Raw genomic sequence first — 18197 nt, forward strand, 5'->3', positions numbered from 1 at the left:
TTAAGGGAATTTAAACTGTGGCCCTAAGCAGCAGACACTCGCTGCTGCCTTGCCTGCACTGCCGGTGACTTCTCTCTGCTGTGAGACCGGGACAAGGAGGGGGATTTTCAAAAGCTCGAAGGGCACGCGGGCCCCCATTCCTTGTGACGATGCCTTTGAAAAATCCCTCTGCAGACTACTAGCATGTTATTAACTACAGATTTTGAGGACGCTGTGTCTATCGGTGTTCTTTTGCTACTCAAAGCTTTTACGGAAACAGTAACAAAACCAAATTCAACTCCTTGCATCCTTGCTATCTCCACTCTTTCACCGACACACATAAACTCGGAGGAAACAACTAAGTTCAGAAACTCAGACAATCTATGAAGTGGTTTGAATCTGCAACTTTTGTTAAATGTCTCTAAATAATCATTAACACAGATGTCTTGAAATCATGTTCATTTCTTCACAAAGCAGTCTACAATTCACTAGTGACCTTCCTTACGTCCCGTGAAACTCAGTGGGACTCTGGTCAGAGTCGTATCTTCCATCATCCAGCACTGTAAGCATATGCAGAGCAGCACGCATTTTTTTTAGTACACAATATAAGGCAGAGTCATTGATAAACTTAATTTCCTGTTAATCTGTAAGTAGCGTAGACTCTCCTTGCCTCTTTGTAGCTTCCCATGCTTAGTACAACACGGTGAATTTTCAAGTTGGATGTCCATTTTTTCTAGGTTTAGAATTCATCTTTTAAGAAGACATGTAATGCTTGAAATGCAAAATCTCCAGGCTGTATCAGCTACATCTGGAAGATACTCTGTCAGTTCTTAATACTCAGACCTCAGAATATTCAAAGTTATTCCTCAGCATGTTTGGATTCTTTAAACTTGAATGACTTTGGCAGTTTATGGAAGCTGAGTTTCTCATTGGTGCTTTTGGCACATGATGGAACAAGCTACCCAAATACTGGTGTGCTTTTGCTGCAGTATACCTCATTCCTTCTTGGTTTTGCCACTATCTAGTCAGGAAGAAGAAAGCTGCTGCTATTTCAAACACCATGAACCAATCCAGAAGGACAAACACAGATGAAATTGAGTTGACACAGGCTCAAGTATAATACCATTATGTCAGAGATGCCTATGAAGAGCAGGGAATTCCACTACCCACAAGCGGGAACAGGAAAGTACTGCGGTGGGTTGGGATGCAATGCAGTTTTAATTTCCAGGTCACTCTGACATTACTTCCCAACACAGTTTGCATGTTAGCAAAAATCTTTTTTCCAACACAAGTGTACGTAAGAAGAAATGTCCCATCTTGCCAGGGAAAGAGAAGATGCATTGTTTTGAGGACAATATATGGATGTTAAGTCTCTTAATTACAAAGATAATCTGATTCCAGTAAAAGATACAGAGTATTTCCAGATAGACTTGCATAGCTGGACCAGGAATCATAAAGTGTAAATTTAAAGACCATGTAAATAAAACCACTGAGCGGTTCCTGCTAAGTATCATCTGACATCTTTTGAAAGACAGCTTGTTTATGTAGGTAAAAAGCAAGACTAATTTATGTAAAATCCCATAAAGCACCACCTGAAAGCATCGTTCTTAATCACTAAGAACCTAAAACGTTCCCTGGTTTGCAATTTCTTAAAATTCACAACTGCTGAACAATCAAATGTTGAACCAACAGCATGGCTGTAGCAAGAAAGCTATTTAACTCCTTGCTCTATAGTTCTGCTCACTGAACATCTGTTTGTCCATGCATTTTAGTCACTGCTGTTAAATTCATTAATCTAGTACTCTGTTACTGCTCTGACCCAGTAATTAGTGAAATCAATAGTCTTATGGACAATTATTTACTTCATTGGGCAGATTTACAAAATAATTACAGTGTTCACTAATTTATAGGCTGACACTTCTTTTGTACTTTTTGATAACTAATCATAGAAAGGAAGCCTGTGCTTTTTTACCACTTTTAACAGAACTACGACCAAACCCACAATGTTTTTTCTTTGGAAGACAACTGGTTTAAAACCTGTGGTTTACAAAACCCTTTTTTCTGTGGCTGCAATAGAAAAACATAGTGCAGTGCAACTGATCTTTTAGTTCTTGATCAAGAAAAATGGCCACTGAATCCAGACCTCGTAGAGGACAATATTGATTCCACTTGGCCCAGTCCAAAACCTCACTGGGGCTACTGCAGAGACCTGCAGCCTTTGGGGGGGACGTGGGTCATGGTTTACGCTCTGTATCGCTTGCCAGCATCTTCGCTTTGCAAATGCCGGTTATCCATCATGACTGATAAATCATTTCTGTTTTCCGCATTTTTAATATCCTGGAAATGTTACATTAAACTGCCATTACCTGGAGGCACCATCAGAAAGCAGATCTTAGCAATACTCGCTTCACGTTGAGATGCTGCAGTCCTTTCCTACTCTAAGTATCCTCGAGAGATATTCTCCGTTATTTCAGCACTGGAATTTGGTAAAGTTCAGATACTTTACCAGATAGTAGCAGTTACTGTATACCTGATTCTCACTGAACTGGTCTTTAAACTTTCTAAAGTCTGTGTTCTTTAAAACTGATATAAAAACATTGCTGTTTGCTCTTTTTATGAGGAAATTATGGCTGACCCTGAAATAAGGTTTATTGCATTTTTTCACATAGTACTATTTCACATGTAATGTATTATAAAAAACAATTAAAAGAAAATTAAATCTGATTCACGAAATCAACAAATATGCTGTGTGCAGTTGTATGATTGCTTCTCTGCAATTACTTGTTTATGAATTCAGAGTTCAATCATTCATAATGGTTTGCATAATTATTAATATGAATCAGCAAGGTTCGACTGCAAAACAATGTGGTAAGATTCAGCTGACTAGCCTTTATTTACTAATTTGGACGTGGGGTTTGTTCGTAACATAGCTCTTCATTAGGAAGTTAGCTGCTCTTTAAAAACTACATTAATATATAGAAATCTAAAGCCACCTAAAGGGGTCTGCCATTTATATTCATTTGCTATGTAAGTATAGCTTTACCAGTGCACCTTGGGGTTAGCATTTAATTCTGGTAGCAAAAAAAAAAACCTGTTAGTGCTTTGATAACCCTTCATGTGTTCCTCTTTCCTTATCCTGTCTCTCTCTTCATAAAAAGCAAACATTTTCCTCTAATTAGGCTGTGAAGTGTACTGAGTAGCATTAGTCCCTCTCAGCCATGCTCACTACCTGCCACATTTCCTTTCTGTTTTTTTTCATCCCTGCAGAAAATAAGTCTCCCCGTCTGCATGATGAACAAAAGCCTAAGGTGGAATCCCTTAAATGTAATCACGGTCTGCTAATGGGATGGGATCCGGCAAATTCCAGACAGCAGTGCATTCTAGTGTTTCTCTTAATGAACAATCAGTCTTCATTTTTGAAAGTCTGGTTTAAAAACAGCTTTTCTATGTAGCATGCATTTGATGTTTAAATAATCACTGATTATCCAGACTGTAAGTAATAAATTTATATCTTTACCTCATCCTTTTAAAAATAATGCTGAAAACATCAAATGTTCTTCTTTTTCCTAATTTATTTGTTATATTGTGAGATTTATTAGAGTTGCGTCAATGAACAGTCTAGTGTGGTGTTCCTGCGTCAACTCTCATTAAATGACACTGCTCAATAAATCACTTTTAGCCTAATGTAAACAGTACTATGATGTGTGAATTAAACTTAAGTAGAAAAGATCTAAATAGTTACTTGAAGATAAGTAAATTTTGTTCATACTGCTCGAAGTATTTTTGACTATTTAGCTTGTACAGCTAATATGAAAAATATAATGTGAGCATAAATGACAGGGTTTGAAGAGAACAGCTAAGGAAACGTCCAGTGATATTATTCACTTTTATAGTTTCTGGGTGGAATTTTCAAAACTCCCTTAATGAAAGGGAGTTTGACTCCCCTCATGCGTTTCTGTTGCACGTTTGGCAGCCTTATGTCCTATTGCCTATCAGTACCTTCTGCTGTTGAAGCTGTGCCACTTTGTGTAGAGTATCCTTTATTTTTTTCAGGGTGCTTAGCCTCTTGGACAGCAACACCCACCACGGCTAGGCTGCATGCAGGAAAAGGAGCACTTGCCTGTTTTTGCTAACAGCAGTGACTGCAGATCTGCTAACAGACATCTGGGGTGGGTCACCACAGATCTATGCATGTGTAAGTTGCTCGTTCCCTTCATATGTCAGCACTGAATCCTATCTGCTATTCTGACACTGGGCAAAAAATTCCTTTGTCACTACACTTCAGCAAAATCCGCTGTACCTGGATTGCCGGAGTCGTAAGTCCCAAGTCCTACTTGCCAAAGACCCTCTGGTTAATGTCTGCCAACGGGGGCTTCTCTGTATGGACCTGGCCCCACATATCACCACCAGTCCCCAAAGCGACCTCTGCAGCCTGGTGGACATATAAACCCCAACTCTGGAGAACCCCAAAGCTTGCAGTGGAGATGAGGCACTCAGAGTGCACCTGCATCTTGCTGCAAACAGCTTTGCTACCGTGCCATGAACGGTGGCAAGTTCATCCTCCTCATGGTGCTAGAGACCACTATGCAGGGTAGACACATTGTCAATGAGTTAAACAAGTCCTTAAAATGCTGGAAACCAAGTTATTTAAAAAAAAAAAGTAACAAACTCTTTCTGAGCTCAGCTTGGATGAGTGTGCCTGTAAGGTTTCTCCGCTAATCGTCCTTTAAAATACACACTGCCTTCTTGGACTCCTTCACAGGAACTGACCCTGTAACATTCCTCAGCTCTTAGCTGGAAAGCCTATATATATATATTTTTTTTTTTTTTTTCTTTTATATATATACAAATCTGAATGTCCAGCCTGCGTGCACCAAGATGGCTCCGTGATGCAAACTGAAGCATAGTAAGTACAGGTGACTAAAAGCACATTTCTGGTAAGAACTGAATATAACCACAATATAAAGGGAGGACTTAGTACTCTGTGTTATGTGTTATTCAAAACACTTTGATTGATATACCATGCGTTAGTCTATCAGCACGCTTTACAAATTGTTAAATACCAGAAGTGCTTAACATACAGCATCTTACTAATGTCAGCATTACGCAGAGAGTAAACTTGGTGAATAGGTACAAGAAGAAACTTGAGAAGGGGATGGCTGAGCAACACATTTCAGAGGGTGCCTTTTAGAAACTGATCGGCATCATGATGTTGCCTCTGACAGGACACTTCATCACTGTCAGCCCAGATCTGTGCCTTCCCTTCAGCGATGTTGCCTTTGCTGCACTTGCTGTCACACAACAGTGGTACTCCTTTGCCTCATCATCAGTATTACTGCCACATTAATGTGATGCAACCAGCATCTTCTGTAGGTCATGACTGAAAACAAGTTCATTAATACAGTATTACAAAATCCCAAGTTAAAAAAACACTCACACCTAATTTGATAAATAAGCTACTTAAGTATTTTAGAAACTAGTGGGTCAGATTTTGATGCATTATGTTAGTAGATTTGCTTTTCATTAATGCTGAATGAAGACTACATGAAGCACTTCTATCTCATATTAAAGGCATGATGCCAGTGAGCATCCATTTGGTTGCCAAGTATCAGGAGACCCCTCTAATTATCCGTTTTGTACTTAAGATGCAGCAGAGGGAGATTCCACTGCTCTGTGGCGACGTTCCATAACTTGGCAACTGCCTTACAGTTGCCTTCATCTCAGGAGAATACAAAAGGGTGTAACTGGCTGGTTATATTCCTCCTTTGTGAAGCACTGGGGAGCACTGATGATCAGTAACAAATCTATAAGCTTAAAAATAAAGGAAAAAATATTTCAGAGCTCCCTCCTCACCCCCTTTTTTATCTGCTGCTACGGCAATGGAAAAAAGTTGAAGGCTTTCAAGCGAGCACTGGAGACCATGGAGGGAAGGGAAGGAGTGTGGTATAGGGGACACTTCATATGAAATCTACCGGAATTTGCTTTCTTTTTCCTTCAAGAGACATCTTCCCTGTTTGAAAGAGCCTCACTCTTCAGTGCTCAAATTCCAGTTGAGCCTTTTTGAGATGCAACCTTATGGGAAACGAATAAAAACTGCAGAAACTCCTTCCTGAAGTGGATTCCAAATCTACGGAGTAATGCTGTTAGATTTCCAGGTGACGTAAAAGATTTGTATACAAAGTCCTCAGCTTTAGGATACAGTGTCTTTGGTTCCTATGGTTTTGCCTGGCCTGACATTGGACAACTGCGCTCTAAGACCTCTCTGTTCAGGAATGTAATGGCTGAAGGCCCAGATGGAGTGAGTATATCTACTGTGGTGGCATGAGGCAGATGGAAGGGTGACCATCGCTGATGGCAATGGTGCCTTCTTCTTATAGCACAATGTCAAGTGAGGATGAGACTTTTCTTGGTCAGTAAATACTGCCTGTCCAAGGCCCTGACAATTTGCCCAGTAGACCTTGGCATCCTATAAAACAGTCAGAGGGATGAAGTGCATCCCACTGTGGTGCAGTCAGAAGAGACAGCTGTCTGACTGGATGTGGTCATCTTCTGGCTTAACAGCCTATTTCCTCAGCTGTTGTTTGCATAGGTAGAAACAAAAACATCAGCTCTTAAATTAGTGTTTAGCTAAGTAATGAACTGAGCCCACTCAGACGCGACTCTGAATCAAGCTGGAACGCCTAACACCTATGAGAATCAGGCCTAAATATGGCTGCAGAAGCTTATCTATAGGCAATTATTTCTGAAAAAGACTAATATCTGTTGTTATCACATTAATGTCTATATCACTGGGATCACAGCTAAGGCAGCTAGGCATTCTGGGAAGCATTTCTTTTAACTGCGCAGTTGTAGAGTTGCACAAAGACCTCCTTTAAAAATGTCCATAGTACCTATCTGCTAAAGAAGGAGAAAGGAAAAGAAACTTTAAAATTCTTTAGTTCCATCAGATACAGTGTTGGCTGGTTTAACTATGAGAGCCAAAAGCATTGTTTCCCTGACAAAAAAATTTAATTCAGAAGCATTTGAGGCTTTCAGTGAGCCGTGAAAATACTGTAATATGAAAGAGAAGTATCTAACTCACTAAAAGCTTACACTCTCAAGTGGGCTAGTGCATTTTGTATCCAAGTGACTGTGGCAATATAGTTAAGATCATTTTATGCTGGCTTTTTGGGTTACTGCTTGCTAGGTTGATAAATTTATAAACTTAAAGTCTTAAAGGGCAACAGTCTGAATACACATGATCAGTAGTAGTGTGACTGGGGGCATCAGACTGTTGGTCTTGCAAATCTAGGGGCTGAGGGGCTTCCTTCCCGGGCGTGGGACTAGGCTGGGACAGCAGCCACTGGTGGACCCCTCTGACCTGCACCAGGGGTAGGGTGCTGCATGCCCACCACCCGCTTAGCTTCCTCCACAAAGTATGTTTACTGCAGGGGAAGGGAGGAGGCGAGAGAAGTGATTTCAGTCTTTCATTTGGTTGTGGGTCAAATCCTGCAGCTTTTAATCATGTTGAACTCATACTGCAGTCAACGGAACTTTTCTCCCAGCAAAAGGAAATGTTATTTATCTCATTATTACCATTAGCTGCAGTTCCATGCGCACAACCGGAAGGGGTTACTTCTTCAAGGTAGCTGAATCTTGAGGGCCTGTTGTTAATGCTAATTTGAAAATGGCACTGGCACATTATGATCAGGAAATCCGGTATCATGGGGTTAACTTTCAGCCCTTATACCGAACGCAAATCAGTGAGGAAATTCATTGCTAGGTGCAGTCTCTAATTATTTAAAAGATAATTTGCATGCTACACAGAAGTAAATTAGCTCCCAGGTGACAGCTGTTCCACTGTGTCCATTCCTGGAACTAGATGCCATGCTGGGAAATCTAAATGCAGACCAAAAGATTAAAACATACTTTCTTGCCTTATAGGAAGACCCTCCCCAAAATAGGGGCATAAAGAAGGGAGGAGGGGAATTAATGTTTCAAACCAACAAGTTTAGAAGCTTAACTAACAAACCACAACATTTTCACAGTCTACATTTTCTTTTCACTAAGAGCACTTCACATCTTGCTAGAAGAAGATACTGCAAGTGGATGTAAGTGTTATGTGTACTAGTTTAAAAGGATTTTTTTCAAAGTCAAAGAGAGAAATTCAGTCCTAACATCAGGTTTGCATTCACATGGTCATGTGAGATCATTATAGACCATGTGAACACCACCCAAAACAGTTTTTCTTCTTTTTATCACACACATAGAAATCAATGAATGCATTTTCATATTCCTTGCCAAAAGACCAGACACCACTTTTTATCTACATAAGAGCCTCAAGACAATCTTCATCTCACAAGAGATGCTAAAACATTTTTCAATTTAATGATTTTCTAATAGATAGTCTTCTCATGGCTAGGTTTTAATACTGTGTTTTGTTGTATATTGTACATATATATGTATATTGTATATAACATTGTATTATGTGGATGTGTGTATTACATAGATGGTATTACATATTATGAAACTACATCATATTGCCAGCCTTTTTCCATTGCTCTACCTCCTCCTGAAAGAAGCAATTTCCTGTGCCAGTTTGCTTTGTGCTAGGACTGTTACATGGAGATTAAAGGTAGTTTGCATCCTCCTCTCACTGTCTCTTCCTTTTCTCACTAGTCCTTTCACTCTGCTTTGGCTGACCACAAAGGGCTTTTCTCTACTGCAGTCGGTTGCTCTTCTGTCTCCCACCTGTTAAACTAGCTGGAGAATCTATCGTCCTCATACTATAGACATTTGTAACAGAAATATCAAGACTGATATGAATGGAAATGTGTGTGTGTGTGCACGCATGTGTGTGAAAGCACTGGAAGCAACAAGCGAGCAAGGGTTAAAGAACAGCGTATGTTAATTGCTACAGAGCAACATATGTGATTTCATTCAAATGGACAAACAGCAAGAAGAGAAGGAACAAACCTATCTAAAGATAAGGTATAAAGAAGATGAAAAACAGGACTGGAGGCAATAAAATAACCAGATAAGAAAAACCTGGCAACTGTAATTCAGGAATTTTGCCACAGGCTAATGAGAGGCGAGATAAAATAATGAGGCAAAAGATCCCAAACAACATCCACATCTAAAGGCTGTAAAAGACAAGTCCAAAATTAGTTCATCATCACTAATTAAGAAGAGCTCAAGAGATGTGATGAGGACCTGGTAAGTGGTGTGCGTCTGTGTGGCACACTAGTGATCCGGGCCAGACCACCCGGACACGCAGGTCATGGTGCCTGTGAGTATGTGGATGCGAGAGAACCCTTACCTTGCACAACTTCAGATCCTGGTAAGCAAAGACCAGTTAACATACAAGCAGTCTTGCCAGAGCTGAGGACTCCCCCAATGAGTGTATATGCTGCCATCAGATAAAGCTGGGCTTCTTACTCCTACAATGTTCACTGGCCTGACTCATCCTATTAACAGATCATCACTGGGTTCTTCATCTCTCCTGAGATTTTTAAAGTCTCTGTGGACGTTTAGAATTTGGTCTTACTTGTAATCTCCCCATCAGCTTGTGCACTGTGTGGGGATCCTATCAGGATCATGAGAACAAGGGAGGCTAATAGACTCTTAATTTCTCTCATGAAGAAGTAAGCTAACTGTTCAGAAAGTTAACGTCTTACCTCTTCAAAATCTGTGTGTGTAGCCCTCAAGAGGGCAGGTAAGTGCAGCTGCACCAAGGTCCTTGGGCTGGGCTACATGCAGCAAGAGAGAAAGGGAACAAATGCTCGGTTTGTCAAGGTCAGGAAAATACTGCTACCTGTGTTGCACGCAGAAATCCCAAAGCAAGATGATTTATTCTTCCAGATGTTGATACTGGTGTGAAACTTGCTAGTACATATAACAACTGACACTGTAACCACATCTGGGCAAACAACAAAGGCCTAAGTGTCTGGCAACATTTGTGGTTCATAGAAAAGATTAGGTCACAGCTCTGTTTGCATTTTTTAACACCATGAAAAAGACTGATGATACCTTGCCACAACCTGAATATTGAGTTTCTTCCAGTGCTCAAAATGTATTAACTGATCAGCATCAGCTGTGACAAGGAAAGAAAATTATCTGTCATCTTAGCCCACATCTCATACAGTTGTGTCATCCTCCTTCAGTTTCTACTTAACACCTATCGACAATATACTGTTTATGTGAAGTTTACATTTGCTGTGTGCCATTCCTCTCTTGTAAAACAAACCCAGTTTGTTATAAATCAAAATCAATCCATGTCACAAGTTTCACACTCCTCTCAGCAGAGGCATACAAAGGTCTCCTGAAGTGAAATCTGTAAAGAAGCATTTTTGTCTAAGAAACTTTTAAACCTGACAGTTGAAGTTTGGGTTCATCCTGTCTTTCAGTACAGGATGAGACAGAAAAAATGAGGAGCTAGGTTCTGTAATATTTGCAATGAGGAGAGAGTGCAGGAAGAGGACTGCAAAACACATCAGAATTGTAATGAATGAAGAATTTACCTTCTTCGCTGGGTGAAAAACTGGCTGGATGGCCAGGCCCAAAGGGTTGTGGTGAATGGAGTCAAATCCAGTCGGCGGCCGGTCACAAGTGGTGTTCCCCAGGGCTCGGTACTGGGGCCGGTCTTGTTTAATATCTTTATCGATGATCTGGACGAGGAGATTGAGTGCTCCCTCAGCAAGTTTGCAGACAACACCAAGTTGGGTGGGAGTGTTGATCTGCTCGAGGGCAGGAAGGCTCTGCAGAGGGATCTGGACAGGCTGGATCGATGGGCCCAGGCCACTTGTATGAGGTTCAACAAGGCCAAGTGCTGGGTCCTGCACTTGGGTCACAACAACCCCATGCAACGCTACAGGCTTGGGGACGAGTGGCTGGAAAGCTGACCCACAGGAAAGGACCTGGGGGTGTTGGTTGACAGCCGCCTGAAGATGAGCCGGCAGTGTGCCCAGGTGGCCAAGAAGGCCAACGGCATCCTGGCCTGTGTCAGAAAGAGTGTGGCCAGCAGGAGTAGGGAGGGGATCGTGCCCCTGTACTCGGTGCTGGTGAGGCCACACCTCGAATGCTGTGTTCAGTTTTGGGCCCCTCCCCACAAGAAGGACGTTGAGGTGCTGGAGCGTGTCCAGAGAAGGGCGACGAAGCTGGTGAGGGGTCTGGAGCACAAGTCTTGTGAGGAGTGGCTGAGGGAGCTGGAGTTGTTCAGTCTGGAGAAGAGGAGGCTGAGGGGAGACCTTATCGCTCTCTACAACTACCTGAAAGCGCGTTGTAGAGAGGTGGGTGCTGGTCTCTCCTCCCAAATGACAAGTGATAGGACAAGAGGAAATGGCCACAAGTTGCGCCAGGAGAAGTTTAGATTGGATATTAGGAAAAACTTCTTCACTGAAAGGGTTCTCAGACATTGGAACAGGCTGCTTAGGGAGGTGGTGGAGTCACCATCCCTGGAGGTATTTAAAAGACGTGTGGATGAGGTGCTTAGGGACATGGTTTAGTGGTGGACTTAGCAGTTCAAGGTTTACGGTTGAACTTGATGATCTTAAAGGTCTTTTCCAACCTAAACAATTCTATGATTATATGAGAGCTGCACATCCAGTCCCAGTGAAGCCCTGAGTCCTTTTTAGGGGAGTTCACCCTTTGAGACAGCAGCCGATACCACTATTCTCAAAATACAGCATACAAACCAATCTTTTGTCATAAACTGAAGGGCTTGGCTAGATGCCCCCTCCTCCCCGATTTCAGCAGACATTCTTATTTCTCTATCCTTAACAGTGTACAATGCTTTATCCATATTCTGGTGAAGCTTTTTGACACTGAACCAGCAGAAGTGCAAAAGCTTGAGAAAGAGGTACAGTAATTTAGAGGCTCTTAAGTCCCTGTCTCAAGATATCAGGTGTTTCACTCCTACAAATTTTTTTGAATCAGTAGATTTTGCTATTATCATGCAAAGTTTCTTTTGGACCACAGCACAGCCTTTATAGCAAACTTTTACAAACTGTTGCTTAATAACGTTTAATCTGAAAATTTTGCTACCACTTATGCCTTTCTTCAAACCAATTATAAATACAACAAAATCAGACCTGGAGACTTGTAAGTCACCACTGTCAGCTTTGTATTATGATAAAAATTTACTATTCATTCCTGTGCTTGGCTTTCTGTCTCTAAACCAGCTTATGTAACACAGTACTTCACTTCCCTATCTGTCACAATTTAGGTTCCCAAGCCACCACATGCAAGGCATTTTTTTAGAAATGAAAATCAAAATAAGATGTATCAGCAAGTTCTTCTTTACCTCCTGTTTCAATTACATGCTCAAAGAATTCTACCCCATGAATGAAACTCAAGGCTGAGGTTTTTTTGTTGGGTTTGTTTGGGTTTTTGTTGTTTGGGTTAGGTTGGGTTTTTTTTAAAATCAAGCTTGACCTACAAAGCACTTGTTTTCACTGAGGCATAAGGAATAAAACAAGTTTGAGTTTTTAGGCCAGGTAATTTTTTAAGATATGAAATTCTGGAGAAGTAGCAGAAGATTAAAGATATGGTAGATCACAGTTTTTCATATATCCCTCTCTCTATAGTAAATTCTTTAATTAAGTTTGCATTTCCAAAAGCAATGAAAAAAAATCTCTCAGAGGAGCTGGCAACAAATCTTGGCTAGAAATAGCCAGGCTCTTTAGTCTCTCCCACCACTTGAGAGAACCTCAGTCCTTGCCTTGGAACACCTAGTCCCCAGGACTGCCCTGCGCTTGCTTGGGCACAGCAGGCAGAGGAGAGTACCTCAGAAAATCTGCAAGACCTGTTTCACTGCTGCAAAGTGCTGTGGTGAGAGAAGTCCTGCAAGTTGGATGGGGAACCTCCACTAAATATGCAGAGTCCTGACATAGCCTCCAGCTATAAAATTAAGTTAAAATAACTCCCTGACACAGAACACAGTCTAGAGGATAAACTTTAGGGTTTGTTTTACCACCAGATAAGCAGGCAAATTGCCGAGTATGACTATCATCATGAGTGATTTAAAAATCTCCCTAGAAACCTTTGGCTTAAAAATTTGATTCAAAGTGACAAAAATACTGACTTTTAGAAGTGACTTCTGAAGATGAATCTTCAGTAAAAAAGGATTGTTCAGGTTCAGCTTAATGAGTTAAGCCTAGTGAATATTCTAAGCAAAAGTTATAAAGATACTGAAATGCTCTTTCAGGTGAAAGATGGTCAAATAAACCACTGCTCCTTCTCTAAATAAATCTCAGACACACAGCTCTTTCCAGGAAGGTCTTCAAGGCTTGCATTACCACTGATAATTTTGCCAAATAATGGAAAATATTTTTAAAACTCTATCTTTTGTTCTAAGTGAAATCAGCCAGAAGATAAACCATAATAAAATAAAACTAGAATTCTGCCAGAATGTAGATTTTATGCACAATGTTGAGTTTATCTTACCTATAAAGGTCTGTAATCTGCCCTTCATTCCAGCGATAATAAAGATCATTAAGAAGACGCTCATGCTGTCCATACAAGCAAATGTAGTTGGAGACAGGAAACAGTTCCTTTGAAAAGCAGGTGATGCTATCTACCATACTATATTTGTTGATATGCATCCTGAAATAATTCCCTTGTCTTGCCTCTCCGGTTATAATCTCCATCCCCTGGAACAGAAAATATATGGAAAGCTGTGGAGATGGAACAAACATCTGATTTGGCATACATACAGGGTCAGATAGGGTTTCCTAGCTGATATTTACCATTTCTTAAAATCCACAACCCTTTTTTTTTTTTTAATCAAGCATACTCATTCCTGGTAACACGGTTTATACAAGGCACTTTGCTATGGTTTGGACACGAAGATTTTCTATGTGATTTAGACCTTGATGAACTGCACACAAAACTGTACAGCATATGACTGTGTGTGCAGCGTGCGCTTTAGTTGCCCAATCCTGAGTGCCATTTAAGACACCTAAGGGTATCTGGGCCATCTGAACTAGGCTGGCAGTTATGACACAGCATCCATGGGAGACCTGTGACCTCCTGGCGCAGCAGCTGGAGGTCAGGAGGGATGCCCTGGGGCATCCCAAACAACACTAGATGCCTCTGTTTAGGCAACTGAATTGAAATCTATTCATTCTATTTTATTATACAAAGTCCATATTATTGTATACACATGGCATATCATAATTTACTAGAGGATACCATCCTGACGAATGAATAACACACTGGTACACTTTTACTCTCTCTCCAGATTTATAACTACATGTATATATTTTTATATAGGTATATACAGACAGTGTATGTGCAGAGTCCAAATTTATGGCACATCACAGAAGCTATATGATTGTAGGCAGAGGGTTGATGCTACCACATTCATTGGTTACAAGCAAACTTCAATGTTACAACTCAAAGATTTATCACGTACCAATTATGCATTTTTGGCTTTGTGTAGAAGTTTTCCAGTAGTCAGAGGTGTGATGTGATGGAACAGCCTTCCAACAAGGAAAGAAATACCAAGAAGGACCTGTTCGGTTCTAAAACAAACTTCTAAATTTTAGAAATGGCACTATGTACTAGATGGTTGCCTGCAACTGCAGGAGGCTGGGCTTTATCTCTTAGGACATTTCCTTCAGGCTATGTTCCAGACTTTTAAATGATTAATTACTATTGCCTTACAAAAACCACATATATGCATATACTTAAGTTACATATATATGCCTATGTATAGATACACACAAACACATACACACATATATATGATTTAGAATTGCTCTCAGTAATTCCCTCTTGTTAATTTGAACAGGGGCTAACAGTGTTGCTAACACCAACTCTACTATCAATAAAAGAATAATAGTATCAGATGTTGATGCTCAAACTGTAGCACTTAGTTTCAGCTAGTTAAATTAACCACTTAATAAAATATAAAAATGTAAAAATCTGTTTCAAACCTCACATTGCAGTGGGATGATCAAATAGCTTGAAGCTATTTTTTAAAGCTGTATTCATGTTCCAGTTTTATATATTTCTAAAACCTGTTGCTAGGCTACAGTAACCTTTGTTACTTCCACATCTCTCAGCTAATACATTTCACTAGCTTCTGTTACTTCTTTCTTAGGAAATTCTTTTAGGATTTACATGAAGTTTCTGGAGTGGCTTTAAAGATGTTCCCTTTTCAGACAGCAGGTAATCAAAGCTGCAGCAAAAGAATTCTAATCATGTTCCAGCAATTTGGAGTGACAAAACCAATTTTCCTCTCTCTGATAGTCCTTTCTGCTTCCCACTACATGCTGCTTTGGACAGCTCATCCTGCATCTTGCAAAGCGGGAAAACAAGGTAAGCCATGCTTCGATTCCTCCCCCCCCAAAGCATAGATTCCCTTTTTTAAAAAAAAAAAATTTTTTTTCTATAGACCATTGCTGTCTGAGTTTTAAAATCAGCACTAAAGTAGTCTTTTAAAAGCCACTCTTTACATCAACTACAAGAATGGGCTTGATGCAGAAATCCCTGAGGAAAAAGGTATAATCTGTATTAAATAGGAGCTTGCCTAGGTGGATGGTCCCCTCTGGCTTTAAAATACATGAATCTAGTTCTTTTTCTTGTTTCATAAGTGAGGTTCTCCAGTAAGAGAAGCGTCTCCACGTTTGTATCATGGGACAAGCTCCTGCGTAGCCCAACTGTGTGAAGTGCTTCCCTCTTTCCTGTTCAAAGACGACTTTCATGGTTGCAGCACTAGCCACTTTCTAGCAGTGAAGTACAGAAAGCATCCCTTCCAGAATATATTCTTTTCCTACTAGTTTAGAAATCAACTGAATTTCACTGATAGACTGCAAAGTTTTATCATCTGTATGCATTTATAGCACCTTATTCCAGGGAGGAAAGAGGTTAAGCAATAAGGCTGAAAGCATATTTTAATGAAATCCAGCTAATACTGTCCTATGTCCTCTTTATAGAAATCATGCATCTTTTGAGAAAGCCAAACATCAGAAAGTATGGAAACAAACATCTAAGAGCTTCAGTTAGTTACCTAATTCATACTTGTTCACCAGCTGTACCTCATTTATACAACGCACTCAGGCTTAGCTGACTGGATTTGTTCTTATGCAAGTCTAATAGCAAATATCACCACTACCTTGATGTGCTGTGTATTAAATATGCGCTAGGAACTTCAAAAGCAACATATTCCATATGACTGAGAAAATTACTTGTCTCTCTCTACAGAATCAAGCAAAAAGAAAGCCATTCTGAAAAAGACAGTACTGAGGAAAAGCCAACATGATAACCTTCCAACCTGTGCTGAGACAAATGGCTCAGGAACCAGGCGCAGTGCTGAGCCACTGACTCTGGCAAAAAGGGTCAAGGAGTTGAGCTGTAGTGCCCCACCGGGGAGCTATCTGAACCCAAAGTGCTACAAATAGTAATGAAGAGTTCAGGGCATTAGGGCTTGACAAGTATTTCCTGCCTTCAAGGACCAAAACCCCCTTTGGTTACAGTTGATTTCATGGCACAGGAATTAAGAACTGCAGTAAAGAAGTTAATCAGATAATCTTATCTGTATGTATTCCACATTTACAATATGACAGTGAATTTACATTAAAATAAATTAAATATTTTCTAATAACTAGAGATTTGTTTATATGGTTTGTTCCATTCCAGAGTTTACTGATAAGTCCCAGCTCCACAAGGTCTCTAAATACATACTTAAACCCATGCTTACTCAAAATATTTTTTAAGATGCATGGTACTTATGCACGTACCTGTGCTATCCTAAATAAGAACATCTTTCCAAATAGAGGACGAAACAAAGAAAAGTTAAATAATGTAGCTTACGTGATCACACAGTGCAAGTTCTAAGTCCAAGCAGATGGGGATTTCTGGTTTGGAAATATGCAAGTAATTATAACCTCCAGGAAGAACACCTCCTGCCACAAATGAAGATATGAGATTTATTAAATCATAAACAAAGAAGTATTTGTTTGCCCACCTTCTCCCATAATCTTTTTTTTTTTGTTTACTAAATGGCTCTAAAAAGAAAACAAGGAACTCGTTTCGTTTTGGTAGTCTTAATGTTATAAAGTTTTTTTTGGTACTCTTATACATATTGGTGCAGTAGCCACACATTGAAAAGTTCTGATTATAGTTTTATTGAGCTTGAACTTGGAATAAAGACATTGAGTTTCACACATGCAATGTAAATGAAAGCACAACTGGGTCCATTATTAGCAAAATCTACAGCGTAAGCTTTTATGGCAACTCACCTCTCTCCACTGACTATATAAGGAGCTTTGAGGACTTTACTGCCATTAGATGGCATCTTAGGTGAGAAGGACCCACCCTTGTTACGTAACAGCAAAAATACCAAAGAGGGTATGGAAGTACGACAGAATCCATTTTGACATACCTTTAATTGTACACCCTTTGTACAGGGGGATGAGTCTATCTGTGCCTTCTGGTGGCTTAGAAAAGGGCTTAGGGGTTGGATCAAAGAGATTCAGCATAGATGCAGCAAGCTGAAAGCCAATCTCTTTTGAATTGAAGTTGCTGTGTGTCCATTCATCTACATAATAACTCCTGGAGTACTTTGTTAAAGGACCTGCAGCCCTGACACTGACATCGTTAGTACAGAATTCGGTATCGATCACAAGCCTTCCATCAAAAACAAGGCAAGCATCATTAATTGCCTTAAAGGTTTCATAATCCACTGTCCTGTAGGCAAAGCTAAAAAATGCCTAAAAAAGAGATGTAAATAAGTGTTGGTTATCATACATTAGCTACTGGCTAATTTCATAAATCAAAACCTACACTTCATTCCGAATGTTATTTATTTTAAAAAATAAGAACATGAAATAAAGTATGATTTTATAGACAGAGATTAATCCTTCGGATCCAGTATTTACAGCTACTAAAATTAAAACAAAGACAGTAGAGGGGAGAACTACTAAACTAGACTCATCTACTTCTGGTTATTAGATCAGTTTTATTTTAAAAACTCTAGTATTAACTATGTCAAATAGCCTAAGTGGATGTACGTATTTTCGGTGTTAGTATGAGCATATAAAATAGACTTGAACCCTTTATGAAGTTGGTTTTCTTTTTCAAATGCTCAAGCCAAACTGAAAAACCAAGTCACAGAAAAGTACAATTTACTTTGTATTTTAGCAGGATAACTGTACATTACAGATATCTTTCCAACTGTTGCACCTAACTGTTTACCAAACTATGTTATTATGGCTACCAGCACAGGGATATTCAAT

General features: G+C 39.9%; 1 protein-coding gene across 1 annotated transcript in view; it reads right to left on the reverse strand.

Annotated features, from left to right (window-relative positions):
* The window catches only part of CFAP61 (cilia and flagella associated protein 61), a 110989-nt gene that overhangs the window by 7146 nt on the left and 85646 nt on the right, over window positions 1-18197 (reverse strand). Inside the window, 3 exon segments of the mRNA XM_059828456.1 lie at window positions 13402-13607; window positions 16774-16865; window positions 17345-17672. Coding sequence (XP_059684439.1) covers window positions 13402-13607; window positions 16774-16865; window positions 17345-17672 — 626 coding nt within the window.

The sequence above is a fragment of the Gavia stellata genome, chromosome 23 (assembly GCF_030936135.1).
Source record: "Gavia stellata isolate bGavSte3 chromosome 23, bGavSte3.hap2, whole genome shotgun sequence".
Taxonomy (NCBI): Eukaryota; Metazoa; Chordata; class Aves; order Gaviiformes; family Gaviidae; genus Gavia; species Gavia stellata.